Source organism: Lepidochelys kempii, chromosome 6 (genome assembly GCF_965140285.1).
Source record: "Lepidochelys kempii isolate rLepKem1 chromosome 6, rLepKem1.hap1, whole genome shotgun sequence".
Lineage (NCBI taxonomy): Eukaryota > Metazoa > Chordata > Testudines > Cheloniidae > Lepidochelys > Lepidochelys kempii.
In genome coordinates, this window is record NC_136385.1 from 91583290 (window position 1) to 91610861 (window position 27572).

Below are 27572 nucleotides of genomic sequence, written 5' to 3' on the forward strand. Positions count from 1 at the left end.
GCCCGGTGCTGTTCTAGCGTCCCCAGGGCTCTGCTAATGCATCTAATTCCTGAGCTGCATCACCACCTGCTAGTCCACTCCTGACCCCCCAATCAGCTCTGCCCACGCCCCTTAGGCTGGAGTTGCAGGATCCCCACTATTCATATTCACCCCTCCCATCCCAGCTCCCTCATTAATTTCAATGCTTCCCTGCTGCCTCTTCTATTCTAACCCTGCCCTTCCTGCTTTCTTCCCACTTGCTCTGCTTCCCATTCAGGTAGCTAGACATTGCCCTGGGCCGACTGAGGGGAGAGAGAATGGTGGGGAGAAATTTGGACAGACTGGGGAGTGGAGAAGAATTGGGTGGGGTGGAGAGGGCGGGGGACAGACGGACACTAAGGGGAAGGAGGAAAAGAAGGGGAGGGGAGAGAGGGCAAATCAGAAAAGATAAATGGGCTCAGCTCATCCCAGTGTTTTGTCCCTCTGGATCTGAAGACATGAAAGATTCGGAAGGCATTCCTGGGGGGCACTGCTGCACTCCAGTTATTCCAAGCTGTCACAATAGCCCCTCGGGGGCCCTCAGGCTACACCAAATGGCAGCAGGGACAGAAGTATCCCCTGGCCAGCCTGGGGTAGAGGAGATACAAAGGTGACACAAACACCCTGAGCCCCTGCCGCAGCTCAGGGCTGGTGAAGGGATGGATGGGGGCCAATGGTGAATTTATGCTTTAATGGTGTTTTTAGTGCAAAACAAAACCAAGACACAATCAACCATCGCAACCCAAAACCTTCCCATCTTAGGCTGGTAAAAGGGCCCACATGTGAGCAAACGAGTGCAAGGACTGTGTCCTTCCAGGGCATACATCCCTACATGAGATGCTGGTCAGGTATCCTTCATTGGCTCTGGCCCCTACTACTACACCAGTGGCTATAGCAGTGGTTTGGGAGTCAGGACTCCTGTGTCCTAGTCCTAGCTCTGGCAGGGAGTATGGTCTAATGGTTAGGGGATACTGGGCATCAGGACTCCTGGGATCTAATCAAAGCTCTGCAAGGGACTATAGGCTAGTGGTTGGGGGCGGGACAGAGGGTCAGGACTCCTGGGTTTTATTTCTGGCTCTGCTATTGACTCTCTGTGAAACCATGGCACCTTCCCATCAATGTGCTGCAGTTTCCCTGCATACATAACAGGGATAATATGATGTTCCTCCCAGGCGGGTGGTGGGGAGTTGAAGCTTAATTAACTAATGTTTTAAAGTGCTTGGAGAGCTTTGGCTAACAGAAACTACTAATATTGTCAAAGGCAGTCCCCATCCTGCTCCCAATGTCCCTCCTTCTGGGGGGTTTGTTATCCTCAGAGGCCTGTGTACCAAAGATGTAGAACCATCTGCACAAAAAGATCTCCTGTGCATGCACTTGCCAATGGCCCTGATCTCCTCTGCAGGACCCCTGCAAACCACGTCACTACTGGGGAACCTCAGCTGTTTGGTGGGTGGATGGCAGGGAAGGAGGGAGGTCTGCAATTCAGTCTGTCTGGGAACTTCCCAAGCTGGGCTTGGCAGATGGGGTGGAGAGCCCAGGGTACCTGGCACGTGATCAAACTCCCTGCTTGCTACATTTACAAATGAGCGGCTTTGGCATTTTCTGTGTCTCCATGCACCGCCTCCTCCTCTCTGAGGGGCTGAGTTTTGCAGCTTGTGCTAGGTTTTTTTCTCTCTGGTTGTTTGTCTCATTTGAAACTTTGTCGCTGTTTCTCAAACCGCCTGAAGGTGTCGGGGGTTTTTCAAGCTATTTTGAAGCTCGTTTTTCCCAGATGTGTGTGTGTTTTTTTTTCTCAATGTAACTTTTTTTCTTCTTCGTAAAGTTTCCGCCCATGTGACTTTCAGCTTACGTCCCTCGCAGCTTCCGAGAAACCACAGGAGTCTAAGACCTAGACATCACTGCAAGGTGCAGTGACTGAGAGGAGAGTGGTTCAGGGAGGGACTGGGGCAGAGGGGCAGAGAAAGTGACACAGGGAGAGCAACAACGTGACAGAGAGAGGGACCAGGAAAGAGGCAAAGAAAGTAACCAAGGGAGAGAGGGAAAGACAGCAGGGGAAGGGAGGGGTGAGTAATAACCAAAGGAAACCAAGATCACCAAGGACACAGAGGAAGCAGAAGAGGCCCTGGGCAGAGGGACGCAAGCCATGCCCCATAGCTCTGACAGCAGCGACTCCAGCAGCTTCAGCCAGTCACCCCCACCTAGCAAACAGGTAACATTTTGCATTCTTTGCACCCATGCTCCCATCCTGGGATGTTTCCACAGCGCAGAATGGCAGGGCTTTCTAGGAACCAGCGTGGAGAGAGGCACGCTAATTCAGTCCACCGTGCACTTACTCCACTTTGAAAGTGGAGTACACAATTTGCAGCAAACAAGGAGTTACTGCGCTTTAAAGATTTGTGTTGTGTCCATGCAGGCGTTTTCAATGCATCCTGGCTTGAGTTAGTGCAAACTAAACCCCTCATGTAAACCAGGCCACAGAGAACTAAGCAGGAAGCCTCCGTGCAGGAACAAGCTTAAAACCAAAGGACAGAGTGAGGAGTGTTTTTGCAGAGGAACCACGTTAGCACAGGTCACATGAGGGACGGCACCTGAAACGCCTGGTTCTGACTGCAGGGGCCACCCCACAGACTCCAGGCATCCAGCAGGCTGGGAGCTTGATAAAGTGAGAATACCAGTATCTCTGCAGAGACCCTGTTGTGGGCCCTGAGCCCTCCTCCCCCATGTGGACAGGATCTCATTCTGAATCCAAATCCTTCCCATGCCATCAGACATCACTTAGGGCATGAACAAGGCTTCTCTATCCTGAGCTGCTCTCTGCACCTTCTTTATTTAAGTCCCATAAATTCTCCCTAAGTGCTGTTGTATGGAGGGATTCTTTGAGTGGGCCACTTCTGTGTGTTCCTCCGGCTGTCCAGTGGCATGCCTGCTATTCTTAAGACATGTCCCGGATGATTTCATTTTCTTTTCTGGATACCTGTATTGGTAATTTTATTCTTTGCTAGCTTTTAACCACATGGTGCTGCGCAGGACACCAGATATGAGGCACCTTGCCCCTGAGGAGCTTACGGACAAACACTGAGTAGATGGTGCTGGCTGGCAAACAGGGATTGGGAGAACACCCTGTCTCAAGAAGAAGGGAATGAGGCACAACAGCAGTCAAGGGGGAAGTAGACAAGTGGGGTACCCAGACTGGGATCTTCACTGTGCAGGGCTGGGGGCAATAAGGTAAGAGGCTAGGCTGGATATGTTGGCTGGGGTGGGTTGGCGGAAGGAAATTGAAGGTAAGGATGTGACGTTTAAATTTGAGGAAATGGAGAGATCACAAAGTGGGGGCAGGGAGAAAAGGGACAGACTGATGGTTCAGGAAGATAACTATAGAGGTTGCATTTTGCAAGGAGAGGAGGGAGGTGGTGTACGTGTCAGAGAGTCCAGAGAGGCAGCAGTTACAGCGGGAAGACAGAAGATGATAAGAGCTGATGAGGGTTTTAGTTGCCAGAGAGAGTGGGAGGATCAGTTCTCAGCAGAGAACCTTCCATAATAATAATAAATAATAAAAATAAAAATATAATAACAGTTAAGAGTGCCGGAATGGCTGTTGAATGATGCTGGGGAGTGAGATCTTCAAGCAAAGAGACCTCACATCCCAGAGCTGGGAGGGCATCGCCCCTCTCTACATAACTCCGGTGAAAATGTGATCTGGAATATTGCCGCCAATTCTAGATACCACATTAGCAGCAAGACATTAAAACGCAGTGAGTTCGGAGAAGAGCAAACAAAGCCATCAGGGGTCAGGAGGGACTGAGTCAGGGGAAAGATAAAAAAAGCCGAGCTTGTGTAGCTGAGCTAAGCAGGGACATAACTCTGCAAATGTCTGAAACAGATAAACTCCTGCGTAGAAGGACAATTGTTTAGGGTGACATATGGGAACTAGGAGTAATGGGATGAAATAAAGAAAGGCAAAAATTAAGCTGAATGCCAGGATTGACTCCTTGGCAGTGAAATAAGTCAGGCGGTGGAATCATCTCCCAGGAGAAGGGCGGGAGCCCCATTGGCATGGGACACTACAAACTCTACTGCACAAAGCATAAAAAAGTGCTGTAGAGGAGACAGTCCTACCCTGGCCCTTGGGGAGGTTGGACTGGGTGATCCAACAGGTTTCTTTTTTTCATCTCTGACTCCTGTGGTTCTGTGGGTTACAACCCAAGCCTGTGCCATGGAGACAGAGTTCATTTCCCAGTTCTACCAGCATGTCCAGATTATAGAATTACATCTCAGGGGGTGGCTGTTGAGTGCCTCATACCTCCTTGTAGTAGGAAAGCACCTCTACCCTGGTTTTGCACAGATGCTGTGTCAGTCAGGGATACATGTCCTATGTGGCCAGAAGAGTGGGTGTGGTGATCTTTGCTGAGAGGAATATTTGCTTGGGCCTGTTCTGCCCCGTACCCCTGACCTCATGCCTCTCTGTGGTAGTGGAGGTGACATCTCTGTCATTCCCAGGCCCTGTATTTTTCAGGATTCTTCTGATGACATGAGGAAAGTTCAGAGGAGGGAGAAGAATCGCATCGCAGCTCAGAAGAGCAGGCAGAGGCAGACCCAGAAGGCAGACACACTGCACTTGGTAAGAGCTTCTGTTCTCTGCCCATCTGGATCACTGGGGCCTTGCACACATAAGGGGACATGTTCTAGCACAGATGAACACACAGCACAGCCATTAAGTTCAGGCAGGGGCAGGAAGAGCATGGGCCAGCATAGCATGTGACGGCAGCTCTAGGAGCAGCTGGATAGTGAAGGTGAAGTGTGCTTCTTCCAGAAGCAGCCAGATGTTCCCTTCCAAATGGAGCAGGTGTACTCTGTTGAAAGTCATCTCTCCTGAAGCCTCTCCTCTTGGTTCCTCCTCATATTCTCTGGACCTTTTGTTTCTGCTCTTTCTGTCTTTTTGGGATGAGGTGGCTGAAGCTGAGTGCAGGATCCTGGGTTGGGTGGGAGGAATGAGGAGTGTACCTCCCTTCATTAGAGGTATATTCTTTCCCATATTATTCTCCATTCTGCAATAACACATTGGGTCTGATCCTGATCCATGCATGCCAATGGAAATTTTGCCACTTGTTGCAATGGGAGCAGGGTGAGGCCCCCTTTATTTGCAGTTTTGATTGTTGTTGTGCACACAGCAGATGCCTTCCCTGGCAGGTGACGTCCGCCTGTATTTCGGAACCAGCAGTGTGCACCTTCCCCTTGCACTTGTCCACAATGAATTTCCTCTTCCCAGTCACCTAGTGTTATGGGGTCCCTCAGGAATTCCTCCCTACTCTTGATCAGCCTTATTAATTCTGTGTCACCAGCAAATGTTACCACCCTTCCAGCTCACTGATAAATACAGTGAATAACCATGCCGCTCGGACTAATTTCAGAGTGACCCCCTTCTCAACCTCTCTCTGAGCTGTAAATTGCCCACATAGTCCTACTTTCTGCACCCAGTTTTTAATCTTTACCTCTTGCCCTGAAATGATCAAGTTACCTTTTTTAGTCTCTTCTGACTGTCTCAAAAATCCTTTAAAAGCCTAAATACGTGAGGTCTGGCGCTCCCTCGCCTCGCACTTCTTGTCACCTCTCATATCCATACAAAGAGTAAAACACTGCCATTCTGACTTGGTAGCATTTTATGTTCGCTGTGCATAGGTTTAAATGATGATACAATCTGCAAAGCCCTGGAGAATCAAGCCCTAGAGCTGGAAAATCCCCATTAGGTTTCCGCCAGTCCATTGCCCGCCATCTATGCAGGATAATTCCCCATTGTATCTTACTAGTGTTTTGTCCAGTTTAAATTTAAATGTCCCCAGAGATGAGGCTCCTAACCCTTCCCTCGGGAGAGAACTCCACAGCTGAATACTTTGCACCGTCCTGATATCCAGCATACATCTTGCCTCTCTTAGTTTCACCCTGTTTCTTTACCATATTGCCACACTGGGACTGTGCAATGGGGGTGGGGGACAAGGGGAGTCAGGCTGTTGACTTCCACGCACTGCCCAAAGCCACTTTTCTCAGTGTAAGGAATTTGGCATCTACTTTTCCAGGGAACCTGAGTATTTGGCTGCAGGTATCAGGTGTGGGAGTGGTGTCAGAGCTGGAGGGTATGACTTCTGAGTTCGTGTAATTAAATCTTAGACTGCCCTTTAAACAGAGAGTGTTGGAGAAGCTGTCCCTTGACCTTAGCAGCCTTCACACCCCCGTCTATCCCCACTCTGGGGAGGATTCTTGAGTGAGTGGTGTTGGAGCAGCTTCTGCCACAGCCTGATTGCACAGGTGTCCTCAATGCTTCTTTAGTAGTGGGTTCATTACAGGGAAGGTGTCACTCGCTATCCATGGCTGATGATCCTTTTAGAGAGGACACTGGTCCATGCTGACTTGGTTAGCTCTGTCAGTGTCCTGTGATACCACAATCACGGGGTTAGTCATTAATCTGCTGCAGCTCACAGCAGTAGATTGGAAAGCCTTTCAGTGGGTTTGTTATTTTCTCTCCCAGAGACTCCAGAGGGCAGGAATGAGTACTGACTTTGCCTTTCCTCGGGCTCTGCGGTGTTCCCCTTGCTGGAGGAGACAGTGAGGCATGTGGCTTGCAGTTTTACCATGGTGCAGATGACACTGATACTACAATCTCTTTAGAGACTAACCAATTTATTTGAGCATGAGCTTTCATGAGCTACAGCTTGCTCAAAATAAATTGGTTAGTCTCTAAGGTGCCACAAGTACTCCTTTTCTTTTTGCGAATACAGACTAACACCGCTGTTACTCTGAAACCTACAATCTCTTTGTTTTCCTAGTACCTGGCAAAGGTGGGGACATGGATGGGAGCAAAGTAGCTTAAGATCAACCTGGATGAGACAGAACTGATGCTAATGGGTAGGGGAGACAGCTGGAGGAATGGGACAGAGACGTGGTTGCACCTTTTTGCTGGAGATGCCTGTCAAACCGTGGTCAATATAGTTTCCAGTCTCTGGATTATAATTGATTCCAAATGCTTTTCATGTCTGATAGGCATAGTGGTCATGAAAGTGCCTCTTGGAAGCAGGCCTTTCCAGTGTCAATGGTCAGTTGAGGCCACTGTAATGACTTAAAAAGGATCCAGAAGTTTTAACTGGTGCAGAACAGAGTGGCTTGTTGCTGGAGTGGAGTGAGTTACTAAGAGCCTATAACACACGAACTCCCCACACTGGCTTCTTGTCAGCTTCTGAGTGCAGAGTTGGTTAAGATCTGTGAAGCATTAGGCTGTGTGGGGCGCAGTGATCTGAGAGATCCCTTCTCCCTTCTGCAAGATCCTGCTGTGGCAGTTAATATCTGGTGGTGAGTTTGTTTTAACATGCAAGGTGCCCCAATACTGAGGCAATAGGGACCTTTATAAATCAGATTCCTGCCTCTAGCAATCCCAGCGGGGTGAGCAGGCTGCTTTGTTTTGGATGAGTGGCTAGATGGGTAGCTATTTAGGCCTTGGGGGCCATAGGGTATGGTAAACAGTCATTCAAGATCTCATAGCACTGTTCATAGCGCCTCAGTGCCCTAGTAGCCTGGCTAAATTTCAGGCTTGGTTCCAACATTCTGTCTCTCCAAAGCCCCACTGTGGTTTCAACTGGACATAGGATTCTTCAGGTCCTGTCTCAAACTGTTGAGTAGCATTGCGAGGTGCTGTTCAGTGGCCGAGGTGTTCCACGCTGGTGACGGCTGCATTTCAGGAGGGGTGCATACAGTCTGTGACGCATTTTGGGTACCATTAAGCAGGACTGTACATCATCACCACCATTATTGTTCATTTTTTTCTTCTGAGGCCTCAGTTTCCCTCTTTCCTTCTGTCACATCAATGTCCCTCCACCCCCCCGCTGCCATACGTCTGGTTTCGCCAGGCGCTGGCAGGAAGCAGTGAGTCTTGTCTTACCATGGCAATGACAGGTTTCCTGTGACAGGTGGTTTTCTGGTTATTTCTGATTATAACGGCGGTTATTTATCATCCCCTCCCCCCAGGCCAATCTGCCTCAGGTCGGGATGTGGCCTGGGAGGTGTGTGCGTGAGAGGGAGCTGTGAGCGCCTGGGCGGAGAACGTGCTGGTGCTGCTGTCACTTCTCGTAAGCAGCTGCTGGGGAGAGAGTGCGGCTGAGGGCTGAGAATGTCACTGGCTCCGTGGCAGGACCCCTGGCTGGCTGGGGGTGGGGTGGGAGTTGCCCAGACACAGCGCTGCTTTGAATTTACAGGAAATGTGTCACTGTGGAAAGTCTCCGGGGTAGCGAGATGAAGGGCTCTGACCTCTCTCCCCCCACCCAGATACTCCCAGCTCCTTCCCTGAGGCAGCTCCAACCACTCCTAGCAGCACTGAGATACTGCAGTGACAGCCAGACACTTGAGAGATGCTGATAGACAGATAGATCAGAAAAGCCAGCCCCTTATCTTCTTTCAAGTCCCTCCTCAAACTTGCCTCTTCTGTAAAGCACACAGGAAACTACAACCTGTGAATTGTTAGGCAGAGGGCAAATTGTGATCACTGCTCCTGACTGGCTGAGAACTGTGTACATCCTACCCTGTCCCCCTAATCTGCACCCCTGCTCATTTGTCTTATCCACTGTTATGTTGGTCTCCTGGACTGTAAGTTTTTTGAGGCAAGGGACTGTCATTTTCCTATACGTGTGTACAGTGCCTGGCATAATGCGGTCTTCAGCTGGTTGCTTTTGGCACCACAGCAATATCAATGTGTAACAACAACATGAATGGGAGCCAGCTCCCCTTGCAATTTGAGCACTAACCCAGCTGTCCTCTGGCTGCTGCTCTGCAGACATGCCATCTCCCTCTACCTCCCACCCCCTTTGGACACACTGTTCAGCCAGTTTTCCACCCAGAATTCCCCCCACCCCTGTGATGGCTCGGCAGGCAGAACACTAATCTAGCCCCTGCTGCTTTTGTGCCCTCAGGAGAGCGAGGACCTGGAGAGGCAGAACGCTGCCCTGCGCAGGGAGATCAAGCAGCTGACAGAAGAAATGAAGCATTTCACCTCAATGCTGAGCTCCCATGAGCCTCTCTGCTCCATTCTGACCACGGTGCCCCAACCGCCCCCGGAGGTGCTATATGCCACGCACTCCTTCCATCAGCCCCACATCAGCTCCCCACGCTTCCAGCACTGAGCCCGGCCACAAGGACACGCAGCCTGCAGGCTCCACAAATGGAAATCAGAGACCCCTCGGGGCTCACGCTTTGGTTCGCAGGAGGGACATGGACGGATACAGCTATTCTTGCCCCTCCTTCAAGCGTCTACTGGGCCAGGCCCAGGGTCACATGTCTAGGACTTGGCCCCGGTGCAGATATGGCAGAACACCAGCAGGCATCTTCAGGGAGGTTAAATCTCAGATCAACGGAGAAGGGAAGCGTTTGCAAATTGGCAGCAATCCCTGTTCTGTTGTTTGCACTGGGACCCTCGCATGGGTCTATGTGACACAGGAACCCTGTCTCCATGTGAGCAGTCAGCTGGATGCTTCACCAGTGAGTGCTCCCAGGAGAGGAGCGCTGGGAATTAGGGGCCATGGGGTAGCAGGGAGACTGGTTTATTGTTTTTAAAATAAAGAGTAAAATGTTTAATGCTTTCTTTAAAAACCTGGCCTTCCCTCCCCTGAGATTCCACATTACACTCTGAGCGTGGTGGAAAATGGGGAAGACAACACTAGAAATTCTGGGGAACAGCCCTATACTGAACAGCAGGGACCTTGGGCTGGAGAAGCTGTGCTAATGTCTAATCCAAACAACAGCAGCCTGTCTTCAATGTGTAACAGAAGGGCTGGCATGTCCCTGCCCTCTCTCTGGGCCAGGTGGGATGGGGAAGGGCCATTTATGTGTCTGTTGTGTCTTTTGGCCTTTCCTGTGGGAGATCTATTCCCCAGCTCTGCAGGGATGAGGCTGGCTGCTAACTCTGGAACCTGTACATACACAGTCACAGCTCACTTCTCTGCTGGCTCCCCCAGCTCTCAGCTGCCTGCAGACCAAATTCTTTCACTAAAGATCCCTGCTGGCTCTGCCCTGACAGAAACACAAAGGTACAGATAACAATATGGACTGTATCTGCAGCAGACACACACACCAGTCAGGGAGCTGGCCACCCATGTTCCCCAGACCTATGCACAGGTCTGTGTGCGGCCTGCCTCCACAGACCCTGTTGCTACTGTAGATTAATGTTAGGTCATTCTCAAAATTACTGCCTGCTTTAAGGAATAACAGCCGGAGCTTTCTCCCAGCCGGGGGCGCTGTCAGCAGCTTTGCTAGCGGGGTAAGACATGGGCATTGTACTGAAGCTCTGGAATTAACTGATCTGAGCTATTGGTGCCCTCCTCGCTCACAGGAGCTTGTTTCCAGTCTCTCTGCCAGAAAACAAACCCAAAAGTGACAGGCAGAAGAGCAGGAAACTCCCTGAAGTCCACTAGTAACCTCACTGTGCACCTGGGAAGCACCAGTGATGGGTGCTATCCTCCCCTTCCCCCATGTGAAGTTGCCGCAGGAGGGGCCCAGGAAACACTGCGAGGTTTCTCACTAACCCTCCTTCCAAGGACCTGGCCTCCCAACCTTGCTGTTCCTGCTGATCTGCTGGGAAGGGAAGCCCTGCTCCCCTGGATGCAGGGGTGTCTATGTGGAAGTCTGGGCTACTCTGCCAAGGAGCGGGGCATGCACAGGGGTAAGATGATGGTGATTCTAGCAGAACTGATTTAGAATCTGGAGAGAAGTAGGCAATGGAGGGCAGCCTCCTGCTTCCAGCTCCCCTCTCATCTCTGCAGGGGCAGGGTGCCAGGGCTTCCACTGGCAAGCACGGTTGGCCCAGTGCACATCCCAGGCAGGCAGCAGAGGAATCTGGATTTTGTTTGTATGTAATATGCCAAAGCAGAATACACTAAAAAGCAGTTGTAAATATACCAGCCATATAAAATCCAGCAGGCTTTGACTGGGGCAGTCTCAGGGCATCTTACAAATCCCTGGATCTCACACAGGTAGGAATTTCTTATATCCAGTCACACAGCAACCAGAACTGTTCACCCCCACCCAATTAGTGCCCTGCTTTGAGATCCCCATTTTATAGGGTCTTTCCCAGAATGTGCTCATCTGGTAGCTGGCCCTTTAAATCTGGGAAAGACAATGATCTGCAGCCCCAAAGTGATCATTTAGTGTGAGTGCTGCAGACTGCGCTTCCTGTCCTTCCAGCTGGTAAGTGCTTTGGGTCCTGTTGAGTGTTCTGCTGGCTTTTTCATTCTGTCATCTCTAGAGCTGTCCTTGCATGTTGGTCTAGAAGAGATTGGGGAGTATACAGTGGGTCTATTGCTCCCATATTTGTTCTTTCCCAGGCAGGGATCCATCACGTTCGGTCTCCTTACTGGGGGAGAGCACAGGCCCCATAGCAGTCTCCACTAATTTAAAATATCTCCTGGCTTCTGGGTAATCTCTGTCCATCCTCACAACTTTAGTGCTTTTTCGCTGCTTTGAAATTCCAAGCCTGTTTTACCTCTAGGCTAGTGGTTCTTAAACTGTGGGTTGGGAGCCCAAGTTGGGTTGTGACCCCTTTTTAATGGGGTCGCCAGGGCTGTCGTTAGACTTGTTGGGGCCTAGGGTTGAAGCCCAAGCTCCCCTGCCCGGGACCAAAGCTGAAGCCCGAGCCCCACTGCCTGGGGCTGAGGGCAGCTGCCCTGGGTGGCAAGGCTCAGGTTACAGGTCCCCCACCTGGGGCTAAAACCCTTGGGCTTCGGCTTTGGCCCCCCTGCTTGGGTGGTGGGACTTGGGCTTGCCCCCCGCCCAGGATGGCGGGGCTCAGGCTTTGGTCCCCCTTCCTGGGGATGTGTAGTAATTTTGGTTGTCAGAAGGGGGTCACAGTGAAATGAAGTTTGAGAACCCTGCTCTAGGGTTGAAGATCTGCCCTCCCTGCATCCCGAGGCCAGGATTTCTCTCACTGGGCTTTGTCCCTCTAAGACCTTGCAGATGGAGTGAGATTCTATTTCGTAGCCTGCAGAATTGCTAGACTCACTAATCGTAACATTTCAGGCTATTTCTGCAACTCAGATTGGAAACAAGTGAAAGGGAGCAATCTCCTCTACAGGGACATGGCAAAGGATATCAGAGCTCACTCTCTTCCTAAACAAACATGGGTCCCTTTATGATGGGACCTTCAGCCCTAGTACCTGCCTCAAGTGTGGCTGTCTGCAAGTAGGAAGAATTCCTTCAAGCAGCTCTGTATGCAGCAAGATCTACCAAATAAATACCAACCGGGTTCTTTATGTGTGTGCCAGAGGAAATGTCTTCCAATCTGAACTGCTCTCACCATGACGCTAGCAGCCAGTCACTGGTCCCAGTGGATATTTTTCTGTATTTCTTTTCCCCTTATTTGTATTCATAAGGATTTTTGCATAAGAGCAGCATCTTGCTTTTCCTAAAGCACCTTAGGTATTGTCTCCTCACATCCAGCCCTGGGACACATGGTTTGTTGTCAGAGATCACAGTAGATTGGGGTGGAGATGATTATGATGTCACAATTGGAGAATTTTGATGTCATCTGGGGACATTCCAGTTTGCCCCTATTTTAATCAAAATTGCTAATGGTTATTCCTCTCTGTCCCTCTGAAAGATTCTCCTAGTCCCATCTGTTCAGTATGTTCTGATTTTTCTTCTTTATAACAGATCTAGAGGTTCTCCCCTTTTAATAGATTTCTTTGAGCAGCAATGGATGGAAGGAGGCTTAATACACACAGATAAATCCTGTTTTCATTCAGAGGTCAGTGATGAAGAACAGAGGGGCAGAAATATAGAGAATAGCTGCTATTTAAGGAATTAAGGGTCTGGGGCCTTAAGCACTGGCATTGTGCTGACATCTACTGGATGTAAGAAGAACTGTTCAGACATTCATGGCTTCTTCCAGATGTTCATGTAAAACGTTTTGGGGAAGCTTTTTTGCCTTCTGATCAATCAGAGCTAATTTAAAGCTCAGCCATTGACTAGACACCATGGAAGGAATCTGAATGATTAAAGCTACCTCCTGTTAAAAGGAAGCTTGGGCAGCAGCCTTTCCCCAGTTGATTTAATCTCACCTGGAATGACGCTGTGGTGATGGGGGCTCATCTAAATGCCAAGACAGAAACAAGTTTCAGAGAAGCAGCCATGTTAGTCTGTATCTGCAAAAAGAAAAGGAGTACTTGTGGCACCTTAGAGACTAACCAATTTATTTGAGCATAAGCTTTCGATGCATCCGATGAAGTGAGCTGTAGCCCACGAAAGCTTATGCTCAAATACATTTGTTAGTCTCTAAGGTGCCACAAGTACTCCTTTTCTTTAGACAGAAACAAGAAGCTTTGTTTGCTTATTTCAGAACCAAGGGTTCAGTGGGTGAATGGGGGTTCTCCTGAATTATCCCAGCAAGTTTTATTTCATCTGAAAAGTTTGGTGAGCTCTCCTCAGCTTTCTGTCCCCACAGCAACTTCCCTTCATTCCTGTATGGCACCGGCACAGTGGTCTGCAACAGATGCATATACCAGATGTGGAAGGGACTAGGGTATGTCTACACTATGAAATTAGGTCTAATTTATAGAAGTCGGTTTTGTAGAAAGCGTTTTTATACAGTTGATTGTGTGTGTCCCCACACAAATGCTCTAAGTCCATGTAGTCGGCGGAGTGTGCGCACAGTACCGAGGCAACCGTTGACTTCCGGAGCGTTGCACTGTGGGTGGCTATCCCACAGTTCCCGCAGTCTGTGCCGCCCATTTGAATTCTGGGTAGAAATCCCAGTGCCTGATGGGGCTAAAACATTGTCGCGGGTAGTTCTGGGTACATATCGTCAGGCCCCCGTTCCCTCCCTCCCTCCGTGAAAGCAAGGGCAGACAATCGTTTTGCCCCTTTTTTCTTGAGTTACCTGTGCAGATGCCATACCATGGCAAGCATGGAGCCCTCTCAGCTCACCATCACGGTATGTCTGCTGGGTGCTGGCAGACATGGTACTGCATTTCTACACAGCAGCAGTTTATTGCCTTTTAGCAGCAGACAGTGCAGTATGACTGGTAGCCGTCATCGACGTAGTCCTGGGTGCTCTTTTAATTGGGCGCCTGGGCAAACATGGGAGTGACTCAGCCAGGTCATTTCCCTTGTTTTGTCTCGTGGCGATTAAGTCCTAGATTAAGTCCTACCGGCAGTGCACTGTCTTTTAACCTCCAGCTAGCAGAAGATGATGGCTAGTCGTCATACTGCACCGTCTTCTGCCGAGCACCCAGGTGTTGACGATGGCTAGTGGACGTACTGCACAGTCTGCTGCCAGCAAGATGTATAAAGATAGATGAAGTGGCTCAAAACAAGAAATAGACCAGATTTGTTTTGTATTCATTTTCTCCTCCCTCCTCCCTCTGTGAAATCAACAGCCTGCTAAACCCAGTTTTGAGTTCTATCCTTGAGGGGGCCATTCAGTTTCTCACAAAGCCACCCCCTTTGTTGATTTTAATTCCCTGTAAGCCAACCCTGTAAGCCATGTCGTCAGTCGCCCCTCCCTTCATCAGGGCAACGGCAGACAATCGTTCCGCACCTTTTTTCTGTGCAGACGCCATACAACGGCAAGCATGGAGCCCGCTCAGATCACTTTGGCAATTAGGAGCACATTAAACACCACGCGCATTATCCAGCAGTATATGCAGCACCAGAACCTGGCAAAGCGATACCGGGCGAGTAAGCGACGTCAGCGCGGTGACGTGAGTGATGAGGACATGGACACAGACTTCTCTCAAAGCACAGGCCCTGGCAATGTGGGCATCATGGTGCTAATGGAGCAGGTTCATGCGGTGGAACGCCGATTCTGGGCTCGGGAAACAAGCACAGACTGGTGGGACTGCATAGTGTTGCAGGTCTGGGACGATTCCCAGTGGTTGCGAAACTTTTGCATGCGTAAGGGCACTTTCATGGAACTTTGTGACTTGCTTTCCCCTGCCCTGAAGTGCAAGAATACCAAGATGAGAGCAGCCCTCATAGTTGAGAAGCGAGTGGCAATAGCCCTGTGGAAGCTTGCAATGCCAGACAGCTACCAGTCAGTCGGGAATCAATTTGGAGTGGGCAAACCTACTGTGGGGGCTGCTGTGATGGAAGTAGCCAATGCAATCAAAGATCTGCTGATATCAAGGGTAGTGACCCTGGGAAATGTGCAGGTCATAGTGGATGGCTTTGCAGCAATGGGATTCCCTAACTGTGGTGGGGCCATAGACGGAACCCATACCCCTATCTTGACACCAGAGTACCAAGCCGGAGAGTACATAAACCGCAAGGGGTACTTTTCAATAGTGCTGCAAGCACTGGTGGATCACAAGGGACGTTTCACCAACATCAACGTGGGATGGCCGGGAAAGGTTCACATCTTCAGGAACTCTGGTCTGTTTCAAAAGCTGCAGGAAGGGACTTTATTCCCAGACCAGAAAATAACTGTTGGGGATGTTGAAATGCCTATATGTATCCTTGGGGACCCAGCCTACCCCTTAATGCCATGGCTCATGAAGCCATACGCAGGCAGCTTGGACAGTAGTCAGGAGCTGTTCAACTACAGGCTGAGCAAGTGCAGAATGGTGGTAGAATGTGCATTTGGACGTTTAAAAGCGCACTGGCGTAGTTTACTGACTCGGTTAGACCTCGGTGAAACCAATATTCCCACTGTTATTACTGCTTGCTGTGCGCTCCACAATATCTGTGAGAGTAAGGGGGAGACTGAGGCAAATCGTCTGGCTGCTGGTTTTGCACAGCCAGATACCAGGGCGGTTAGAAGAGCACAGGAGGATGCGGTGTGCATCAGAGAAGCTTTGAAAACCAGTTTCATGACTGGACAGGCTACAGTGTGAAAGTTCTGTTTGTTTCTCCTTGATGAAACCCCCCGCCCTTTGGTTCACTCTACTTCCCTGTAAATTAACCACCCTGCACTCCTCCCTTCGATCACCACTTGCAGAGGCAATAAAGTCATTGTTGCTTCACATTCATGCATTCTTTATTCATTCATCACACAAATAGGGGGATAACTACCAAGGTAGCCCAGGAGGGGCGGTGGAGGAGGGAAGGACAAGGCCACACAGCACTTTAAAAGTTTAAAACTTTAAAACTTATTGAATGCCAGCCTTCTGTTGCTTGGGCAATCCTCTGGGGTGGAGTGGCCGGGTGGCCGGAGGCCTCCCCACCGCGTTTTTGGGCGTCTGGGTGAGGAGGCTATGGAACTTGGGGAGGAGGGTGGTTGGTTACACAGGGGCTGTAGCAGCGGTCTGTGCTCCTGCTGCTTTTCCTGCAGCTCAACCATATGCTGGAGCATATTGGTTTGATCCTTCAGCAGCCTCAGCATTGAATCCTGCCTCCTCTCATCATGCTGCCGCCACCTTTCAGCTTCAGCCCTCTCTTCAGGCCGCCAGCTCTCCTCCCGGTCATTTTGTGCTTTCCTGCACTCTGACATTGTCTGCCTCCACGCATTCGTCTGTGCTCTGTCAGTGTGGGAGGACAGCATGAGCTTAGAGAACATTTCATCACGAGTGCGATTTTTTCGCCTTCTAATCTTCACTAGCCTCGGGGAAGGAGAAGATCCTGTGATCCTTGAAACACATGCAGCTGGTGGAGAAGAAAAAAAAAAAGTGGTATTTAAAAAGACACATTTTATAGAACAATGGGTACACTCTTTCACGGTAAACCTTGCTGTTAACAATACCTACACAGCACATATGCTTTCGTTCCAAGGTCGCATTTTGCCTCCCCCCACCACGTGGCTAGCCCCTCACCCCTCCCTGTGGCTAACAGCAGGGAACATTTCTGTTCAGCCATAGGCAAACAGCCCAGCAGGAACGGGTACCTCTGAATGTCCCCTTAAGAAAAGCACCCTATTTCAATCAGGTGACCACGAATGATATCACTCTCCTGAGGATAACACAGAGAGATAAAGAACGGATGTTGTTTGAACGCCAGCAAACATACATTGCAATGCTTTGTTCTACAATGATTCTCGAGTATGTGCTACTGGCGTGGTGTGGTAAAGTGTCCTACCATGGTGGATGGAATAAGGCTGCCCTCCCCAGAAACCTTCTGCAAAGGCTTTGGGAATACATCCAGGAGAGCTGCAAATGCCAGGGGAAATTAATCATTAAACATGCTTGCTTTTAAACCATGTATAGTATTTTAAAAGGTACACTCACCAGAGGTCCCTTCTCCGCCTGGCAGGTCCGGAAGGCAGCCTTGGGTGGGTTCGGGGGGTACTGGCTCCAGGTCCAGGGTGAGAAACAGTTCCTGGCTGTCAGGAAAACCAGTTTCTCTGCTTGCTTGCTGTGAGCTATCTACAACTTCATCATCATCATCATCTTCCTCATCCCCAAAACCTGCTTCCGTGTTGCCTCCATCTCCATTGAAGGAGTCAAACAACACGGCTGGGGTAGTGGTGGCTGAACCCCCTAAAATGGCATGCAGCTCATCATAGAAGCGGCATGTTTGGGGCTCTGACTTGGAGCGGCCGTTTGCCTCTCTGGTTTTCTGGTAGGCTTGCCTCAACTCCTTAAGTTTCTCACGGCATTGCTTCGGGTCCCTGTTATGGCCTCTGTCCTTCATGCCCTGGGAGATTTTGACAAATGTTTTGGCATTTTGAAAACTGGAACGTAGTTCTGATAGCATGGATTCCTCTCCCCATACAGTGATCAGATTCCGTACCTCCCGTTCGGTCCATGCTGGAGCTCTTTTGCGATTCTGGGACTCCATCATGGTCACCTCTGCTGATGAGCTCTGCATGGTCACCTCTGCTGATGAGCTCTGGCCAGCGTGGCAAGCTGCAGGTGACCATGCAAACAGGAAATTGAAATTCAAAAGTTTGCGGGCCTTTTCCTGTCTACCTGGCCAGTGCATCTGAGTTGAGAGTGCTGTCCAGAGCGGTCACAATAGAGCACTCTGGGATAGCTCCCGGAGGCCAATACCGTCTAATTGCATCCACAGTACCCCAAATTCGACCCGGCAAGGCCGATTTAAGCGCTAATCCCCTTGTCGGGTGTGGAGTAAGGAAATCAATTTTAAGAGCCCTTTAAGTCGAAAAAAAGGGCTTCGTCATGTGGACGGGTGCAGGGTTAAATCGATTTAACGCTACTAAATTCGACCTCAACTCCTAGTGTAGACCAGGGCTAAGTGTCTAAGTGAATTGCCATTGGAGGGATAAAGGAAAGGAGTACTTGTGGCACCTTAGAGACTAACAAATTTATTTAGCATAAGCTTTTGTGAGCTACAGCTCACTTCATTGGATGCATTCATCGGAGGGATAGTAGCTCTATGCTTAGAATTTTTTTTTGAAAGGTCTTATTAATCTGATTAGGCCTGATCCTGTCTAAATATAAAACCTGGCATCCTAGCTTCCTTGTTTCTCTGTAATATCTGAGTAATGGCTGATCTTAACAACTGGTTACCCAGCCAGATAAGTTGTGTTTTGTGTGGTTTTTGGTTTTGTTATAATATTTGAGTGTGCAGGAGAATCTGGGTTTGATTCCTGTAATTGCTATCTTGGCTTGTGGGACGTGAGTGATAGCATAGCAAAAGTTACTGCCATGGGCTGTGCTCTGGGCAGATCTCTGACTAGGCAGGTTGAAGACTGGTCATCCCTTGAGTGGGAGACCTCCAAGTTCAGAGAATTGGTGGAACACAGGTATCTGTTGTGCACTGGGCTGCAGCTGTGCTTGCTATTCCTGCAGTCCTGGTCATTGCTGTCCTCACGATGATTTATTCATTTATTTGTTGTTATAGATTTTCCTCCACTAAAACAAAGTGAAGGAAATTGCTGTGTTTGCCAAATGTCCATCAATGCAGTGATCAGGTGAAGTTGTGAAATTGGGGGAGCTATGAGTCATGCTTTTCTCAGCAGCCTTCCCCATGCCCATTCCCATATACAACCCATGCTAGGCTTTTTCACGGAATGCTCATGCAGTAGTGAAGAGCATGATGCACTGTATGGCATTATGCCCCTGGAATATTGAGGACGGAGCTGCCCCCACCACACCCATGCACAAACTCACTGTTTTGCAGCACGGCACATGCTTGCTATTTGCATTTCAATGCTGCTTCTCCGGTCAGGTGTGTACGGATAATGAAACTCAGCTGTTATGTTTAAAGCATCTCCTTGCAGCCTTGACTTTGCTCAGTGCCGCCCTCACTTCCTCTGTATGGTGTCTTATCACATTCCTTCTTGTCTCCTTCATTATATACATTAGATAACTTCCCACATTGTACCCTTCCTTTCCTCTGCTCTTAATGAGCCCTTTCCATGCTGTCCCCTGTGCTTGGAATGCCTTCCTTGGCCCAGTGTGCCTTGGATGACCAGATAGCAAGAGTGAAAAATTGGGGGTGGGGTGGGGAAATATGTTGCCCATATAAGACCAAACCCCTCGTATTGGGACAGTCTCAATAATATCGGTCACCCTAAGTGTACCAGATACACACACTCTTCTTTCAAATCCCTCTTCAGAACTCACTTCTGTCAAACCTACTTTTTCTGCCATGCAGTGGCAGCATTGCTATCACCCCGCCCCACCCCCCGCAAATTTCATTAAAGCAACATGCTTTAAGAGAGACTCAGCGTCTGGGTCTCACAGTGGTGTGCACTGTTAAACCTGGGGCTTGTCCATACAAGAAAGTTGCATTGATGGTAGACTCTTGTGAGGCTACTAAAAATATGTCTACAGTACGAAATTAGGTCGAATTTATAGAAGTTGGTTTTGTAGAAAGCATTTTTATACAGTCGATTGTGTGTGTCCCCACACAAATGCTCTAAGTGCATTTAGTTGGCGGAGTGCGTCCACAGTACTGAGGCAGCCATCGACTTCCGGAGCATTGCACTGTGGGTAGCTATCCCACAGTTCCCGCAGTCTCCGCCACCCATTTGAATTCTGGGTAGAAATCCCAGTGCCTGATGGGGCTAAAACATTGTCGCGGGTAGTTCTGGGTACATATTGTCAGGCCCCCCCTTCTCTCCCTCCCTCCGTGAAAGCAACAGCAGACAATTGTTTCACGCCTTTTTTCCTGGGTTACCCGTGCAGACGCCATACCACAGCAAGCATGGAGCCCGCTCAGCTCACCATCACTGTATGTCTCCTGGGTGCTGGCAGATGTGGTATTGCATTGCTACACAGCAGCAGCTCATTGCCTTTTGGCAGCAGACAGTGCAGTATGACTGGTAGCCATCGTCGCCATACTCCATGGTGCTCTTTTAGCCGACCTTGGTGAGGTCGGTCAGGGGTGCCTGGGCAGACATGGGAGTGACTCAGCCAGGTCATTTCCCTTTTTAAGTTTCATCTCATAGATATTCAGTCCTGCCTGCAGCCGTACTGCACTGTCTTCTGCCGAGCATCCAGGAGATGACGATGGCCAGCAGTTGTACTGCACCATCTGCTGCCAGCAAGATGTATAAAGATAGATGAAGTGGATCAAAACAAGAAATAGACTGGATTTGTTTTGTATTAATTTGTATTCATTTTCTCCCCCCTCCCTTCCTCCATGAAATCAATGGCCTGCTAAACCCAAGGTTTTGAGTTCTATCCTTGAGGGGGCCATTCTGTTTCTCCTTGATGCAAAGTCACCCCCTTTGTTGATTTTAATTCTATGTAAGCCAACCCTATAAACTATGTTGTCAGTCACCCCTCCCTCCGTCAGAGCAATGGCAGACAATCGTTTTGTGCCTTTTTTCAGTGCAGACACCATAGCACTGGGAACATGAAGCCCGCTCAGATCATCGCGGCAATTATGAGCACTATAAACACTGTGCACATTGTCCAGCAGTATATGCAGAAACTTAACCTGCAAGAAAAGCGAAACCAGACGAGGAGGAGGCGACTGCAGTGTGGTGACAAGAGTGATGAGGACATGGACATAGACTTCTCACAAAGTACGGGCCCCTGAAATATGCACATCATGGTGTCAATTGGGCAGGTTCATGGCGTGGAATGCCAATTCTGGGCCCGGGGAACAAGCACAGACTGGTGGGACCGCATAGTGTTGCAGGTCTGGGATGATTCCCAGTGGCTGCAAAACTTTCACAGGCATAAGGGCACTTTCATGGAACTTTGTGACTTGCTTTCCCCTGCCCTGAAGTGCAAGAATACCAAGATGAGAGCAGCCCTCACAGTTGAGAAGTGAGTGGCGATAGCCCTGTGGAAGCTTGCAACGCCAGACAGCTACCAGTCAGTCAGGAATCAATTTGGAGTGGGCAAATCTACTGTGGGGGCTGCTGTGATGCAAGTAGCCAACGCAATCACGGAGCTGTTGTTATCAAGGGTAGTGACTCTGGGAAATGTGCAGCTCATAGTGGATGGTTTTGCTACAATGGGATTCCCTAACTGTGATGGGGCCATAGACAGAACCCATATCCTTAACTTGGCACGGGAGCACCAAGGCAGTGAGTACATAAACCAAAAGGGGTACTTTTCAATGGTGCTGCAAGCACTGGTGGATCACAAGGGACGTTTCACCAACATCAACGTGGGATGGCCGGGAAAGGTTCATGACGTTCGCATCTTCAGGAACTCTGGTCTGTTTCAACAGCTGCAGCAAGGGACTTACTTTCCAAACCAGAATATAACCATTTGGGATGTTGAAATGCCTATAGTTATCCTTGGGGACCCAGCCTATCCCTTAATGCCATGGCTTATGAAGCCATACACAGGCAGCTTGGACAGTAGTCAGGAGCTGTTCAACTACAGGCTGAGCAAGTGCAGAATGGTGGTAGAATGTGCATTTGGGTGTTTAAAAGTGTGCTGGTGCAGTTTACTGAGTCGTTTAGACCTCAGCGAAACCAATATTCCCATTGTTATTACTGCTTGCTGTGCGCTCCACAATATCTGTGAGAGTAAGGGGGAGACATTTATGGCGGGGTGGGAGGTTGAGGCAAATCGCCTGGCCACTGATTACGCGCAGCCAGACACCAGGGCAGTTAGAAGAGTACAGGATGGAGCGGTGCGCATCAGAGATGTGTTGAAAACCAGTTTCAGGAATGGCCAGGCTATGGTGTGAAAGTTCTGTTTGTTTCTCCTTGATGGAACGCCCCCCACCCCCAGGTTCACTCTACTGTCCTGTAAGCTAAGCACCCTCCCCTCCCCCCTTCAATCACCACTTGCAGAGGCTATAAAGTCATTGTTGCTTCTGTGACAGGGTCGGGCCAGATGGCTACAGGAGAGTAATAGAAGGCAGATATATTAGCCCCAGGCTCAGTAGGTCCCTTTTCCCTGGGTAAGGTAACAGGGAAGGTTCCAGAACAATCAGGAACCTTCTGGAGACAATTAAGACAGGCTGATTAGAACACCTGCAGCCAATCAAGAAGCTGCTAGAATCAATTAAGGCAGGCTAATCAGGGCACCTGGGTTTAAAAAGGAGCTCACTTCAGTTTGTGTTGCGTGCGTGAGGAGCTGGGAGCATGAGGCACTAGGAGCTGAGAGTGAGAACGCGGACTGTTGGAGGACTGAGGTGTACAAGCATTATCAGACACCAGGAGGAAGGTCCTATGGTGAGGATAAAAAAGGTGTTGGGAGGAGGCCATGGGGAAGTAGCCCAGGGAGTTGTAGCTGTCGCACAGCTGTTCCAGGAGGCACTCTGGAAGACCAATGGCATTTTGGGATGTATAAGTAGGGGCATTGCCAGCGGATCGAGGGACGTGATCGTTCCCCTCTATTTGACACTGGTGAGGCCTCATCTGGAGTATTGTGTCCAGTTTTGGGCCCCACGCTACAAGAAGGATGGGGAAAAATTGGAAAGAGTCCAGCGGAGGGCAACTAAAATGATTAGGGGACTGGAACACATGACTTATGAGGAGAGGCTGAAGGAACTGGGATTGTTTAGTCTGCAGAAGAGAAGAATGAGGGGGGATTTGATAGCTGCTTTCAACTACCTGAAAGGGGGTTCCAAAGAGGATGGCTCTAGACTGTTCTCAGTGGTAGCAGATGACAGAACAAGGAGTAATGGTCTCAAGTTGCAGTGGGGGAGATTTAGGTTGGATATTAGGAAAAACTTTTTCACTAGGAGGGTGGTTAAACACTGGAATGCGTTATCTAGGGAGGTGGTGGAATCTCCTTCCTTAGAAGTTTTTAAGGTCAGGCTTGACAAAGCCCTGGCTGGGATGATTTAATTGGGGATCAGTCCTGCTTTGAGCAGGGGGTTGGACTAGATGACCTCCTGAGGTCCCTTCTAACCCTGATATTCTATGATTCTATGACTCTAGACAGCTGCATTCCACAGGGCCCTGGGCTGGAACCCGGAGTAGAGGGTGGGCCCGGGTTCCCCCCAAATCCTCCCAACTCTTGGTCAGACACAGGAGGAGTCGACCTGGACCATGGGTTCAGAAAAACGGCCAAGCTGAGGGCTGCCGTGAAGCTCCAAGGCGAGCAAATCCGCCAATAAGCGCAAGACCCACCAAGGTAGAGCAGGAACTTTGTCACACTTCACGTTCATGCATTCTTTATTTATTCATCACACAAATAGGGGGATAACTGCCAAGGTAGGCCGGGAGGGGTGGTGAAGGAGGGAAGGACAAGGCCACACAGCACTTTAAAAGTTTAAAACTTTAAAACTTATTGAATGCCAACCTTCTGTTGCTTGGGCAATCCTCTAGGGTGGAGTGGCTGGGTGTCCAGAGGCCCCCCCACCGCGTTCTTGGGCGTCTGGGTGAGGAGGCTATGGAACTTGGGGAGGAGGGCGGTTGGTTACACAGGGGCTGTAGCGGTGGTCTGTGTTCCTGCTGCCTTTGCTGCAGCTCAGCCATACACTGGAGCATATGAGTTTGATCCTCCAGCAGCCTGAGCATTGACTCCTGCCTTCTTTCAGCAAGCTGACGCCACCTACCATCTTCAGCCCGCCACCTCTCCTCGTGGTCATATTGTGTTTTCCTTCACTCTGAGATTGTCTGCCTCCATGTATTTTGCTGTGCTCTGTCCTCTGTCAGGGAGGACAGCATGAGGTCAGAGAACATTTCATTATGAGTGCATTTTTTTCGCCTTCTAATCTTCACTAGCCTCTGGGAAGGAGAAACATATGCAGCTGGTGGAGGAAAAAAATAGAGAGAGTGGTAGTTAAAAAGACGCATTTTATAGAACAATGGGTACACTCTTTCATGGTAAACCTTGCTGTTAACATTACATAGCACATGTACTTTCATTACAAGGTCGCATTTTGCCTCTTATTGAGGGTATGCTGGTTTGGTGTCAGAGATCACTCACGCAGAGCCGGTCAACAGAATTCAGCTTGCAGGAAGCCACAGTCTTTTGGCTTCTTTAACCTTCATAACGTGTGGGAATGGTTTCAAACAGCAGCGCCCTCATTTCCCATACAAAGTAGCTGTTGGGTTGTCCATTTAAAATGGGTTGGCAATTTAAAAGGAGGGCTGCAGTTTCTGGGTTAACGTGCAGCAGAAACCCAACTAACCTCCCCCCCCCACACACACAATTCTCTGGGATGATGGTTTCACCCACTCCCCCCACCGCATGGCTAACAGTGGGGAAGATTTCTGTTCAGCTACAGGCAAACAGCCCAGCAGGAACGGGCACCTCTGAATGTCTGCTTACTAAAACCACCCTATTTTAACCAGGTGACCATGAATGATATCACTCTGCTGAGGGTAACACAGAGAGATAAAGAATGGATGTTGTTTGAATGCCAGGAAACACCGGGACCATACGCTGCAATGCTTTGTTCTGCAATGATTCCCGACTACATGCTACTGGCCTGGTGTGATAAAGTGTCCTACCATGGAGGACGGAATAAGGCTGCCCTCTCCAGAAACCTTTTGCAAAGGCTTTGGGGTTACATCCAGGAGAGCTTTATGGAGATGTCCCTGGAGGATTTCTGCTCCATCCCCAGACATGTTAACAGACTTTTCCAGTAGCTGTACTGGCCGCAAATGACAGGGCAAATTAATCATTAAACACACTTGCTTTTAAACCATGTATAATATTTACAAAGGTACACTCACTAGAGGTCCCTTCTCTGCCTTCAGGGTCCGGGAGCCTGCCTTGGGTGGCTTCAGGGGGTAGTGGCTCCAGATCCAGGGTGATAAACAGATCTTGGCTCTTGGGGAAACTGGTTTCTCCGCTTCCTTGCTGTGAGCTATCTACAACCTCCTCCTCATCTTCCTCGCCCCCAAAACCTGCTTCTGTGTTGCCTCCCACTCCTTGGATGGAGTCAAAGCACAGAGTTGGGGTAGTGGTGGCTGCACCCCCTAGAATAGCATGCAGCTCATAATAGAAGTGGCATGTTTGGGGCTCTGAACTAAGCGGCCATTTGCCTCCCTGGTTTTTTGGTAGGTTTGCCTGAGCTCCTTAATTTTCACGCAGCACTGCTGCGGGTCTCTGTTATAGCCTTTGTCCTTCATGCCATTGGATATTTTTTCAAATATTTTGGCATTTCCTCTTTACGAACGGAGTTCTGCCAGCACGGATTTGTCTCCCCATACAGCGATCAGATCCCGTACCACCTGTTCAGTCCATGCTGGAGCTCTTCGGCGATTCTAGAACTGCATGGTTTCCTGTGCTGATGGGCTCTGCATGGTGACCTGTGCAGGTGAGCTCGCCACGCTGGCCAAACAGGAAATAAGATTCAAAAGTTCGCGGGCCTTTTCCTGTCTACCTGGCTAGTGCATCTGAGTTGAGAGTGCGTCCAGAGCGGACACAACTAAGCACTCTGGGATAGCTCCCGGAGGCCAATACCATCGAATTTCATCCACAGTACCCCAAATTCGACCCGGCAAAGCCGATTTCAGCGCTAATCCCCTCATTGGGGGTAGAGTAAAGAAATAGATTTTAAGAGCCCTTTAAGTCAAAAAAAAGGGCTTCGTCGTGTGGACGGGTGCAGGGTTAAATTGAGGTAACGCTGCTAAATTCGACCTAAACTCGTAGTGTAGACCAGGCTGAAGCTAAGTAGTCATGGAGTGAGGGGCAGAGTATTGTCATGGATCAAACACTGGCAAGGCTGGTATAGTTGAAGGGGTACGGCTTCTCTTGTGTGGGTGCCGTTACAGAGGTATAAACATGCTTATACCAGAAAAGTTTATTCCCATAAGGAAAGGGAAATAAGCAATAGTGGGGTAAGGCATCTTAATATCCATGTATCTGTGTCCACACTGGAGAGGTTGTACCACTATAACTGTACAACTTTGGGGCTAGGGGTTTGTCCCCATGAGAAAGTTGCACTGGTCTAACTTACAGTATTAATCTAAACCAATAAAGGTATAGATGTAATTGTTTTGTAAAAAATCACACCCCTGATTGACCTAGTTTTACTGGTGCATAACCTGTTTAGAGACCAGGCCTCAGTCCTGGTCTACCCAGGAAAGTTGTTTTTCAGTATGAATTAAGGTGTGATTTAAACAGATAAAGTTCTCCCAGTATCACACAAACACACACCCCTCCCTTGTGGACATTCTTATTCTAGTATAAGGGTGTTTACACGGTGGTGGGATATGCTGATAAAACTTTCCTATGTAGCAAAGGTATGAGTGCCTCAGAGTAGAGACTATACCTTCTCTGCATTTACAGAACTGAGCCTATGGTCAGTGCTTAACAAGTAATAACTAATAAGATGTATCTCTCACTCTGGCCATAGATGCATGTACAGACTGTGGAATGTTGTACAACTGGGTCAGTTGTTGCATGATCATGTAATGAAACAACTTGTAATGTAAATAGGAGAAGGCCTGTCAAGTCCCCTCTGGTCCATCTACCAGGGCTAGTGCAGGTTTGGCCCCCACAGGATATTTTCTAGGGGTTTGTAGTGACCCTTCCGCTTAACAGTTCACAACCTTTATAGTCTTTCTCCTCCCTTGTGTTGGTCTCTTAGTTCTTACTGTAAACTTAAATTATCCCACGGTGTAAGTTGTTATTATTTCTGGTCATTTCATTGCTGGGTAGGGAAAGAGGAAAAATTAACCCAAACAATTTGATACATTGATACTTTTTGTCAGGTGTGTTTTCCTTGGGTGGGACTGACTTTGGATTGATTTGTATACTTCCTCTGTTGATTTGCATATATGAACGTTAGGGCATTTGTTTTGGGTGGGGGGAGTTTGCTGGGGGTTGGGGAGAGGAAAGCAGTTGCATATTTATTCCTTCTGGATCCAGTGTACTCAAGTTACACGTCCAGAAGACAGTTTCTCTCTCTGCTGATTCGGCAAACTCCAACTGAGAGCTGAGACTCCAGCTGGTCTTTTACTGCCTCTGAGATAAGAATATAGCTGTTGATTCTGTGAATGCTGTGTGAGACAAAATCGAAGGCACCTTCTTCCCACCACCTGTCACCAATCCTCCTCACTCTGCTTAGAGCCCACTTCTTCCATGAATCCTTCCTTCACCCATCTCAATAACGATGGTTCCATATGCTCTTGTATCCAACTTTTGGTCCACGATTGTTTTTGTGCTTCTATTCAGGCTCTCCAGGGAGGGATCTTGTCTTAGTATTTGTTTAGTTAAGTGTTGGGCACATTTTTGGCACTCTGTTTTTATTAACAGCTTCAAGCCTGATGGGAACAAAAATTTGTTTGTGTCATTGTAGTCAGCCAATATGAC

At 49.1% G+C, this 27572-nt stretch overlaps 1 protein-coding gene across 1 annotated transcript; it reads left to right on the forward strand.

Moving 5' to 3' along the window:
• Nucleotides 1-1635: 1635 nt before the first annotated feature.
• Nucleotides 1636-9627, forward strand: BATF (basic leucine zipper ATF-like transcription factor). Its single transcript, XM_073349225.2, has 3 exons — nucleotides 1636-2227; nucleotides 4532-4636; nucleotides 8967-9627. Exons 1-3 carry the CDS (start codon nucleotides 2162-2164, stop codon nucleotides 9174-9176), a joined length of 381 nt encoding a protein of 126 aa, XP_073205326.1. The 5' UTR covers nucleotides 1636-2161; the 3' UTR covers nucleotides 9177-9627.
• The last annotated feature ends 17945 nt before the right edge of the window (nucleotides 9628-27572 follow it).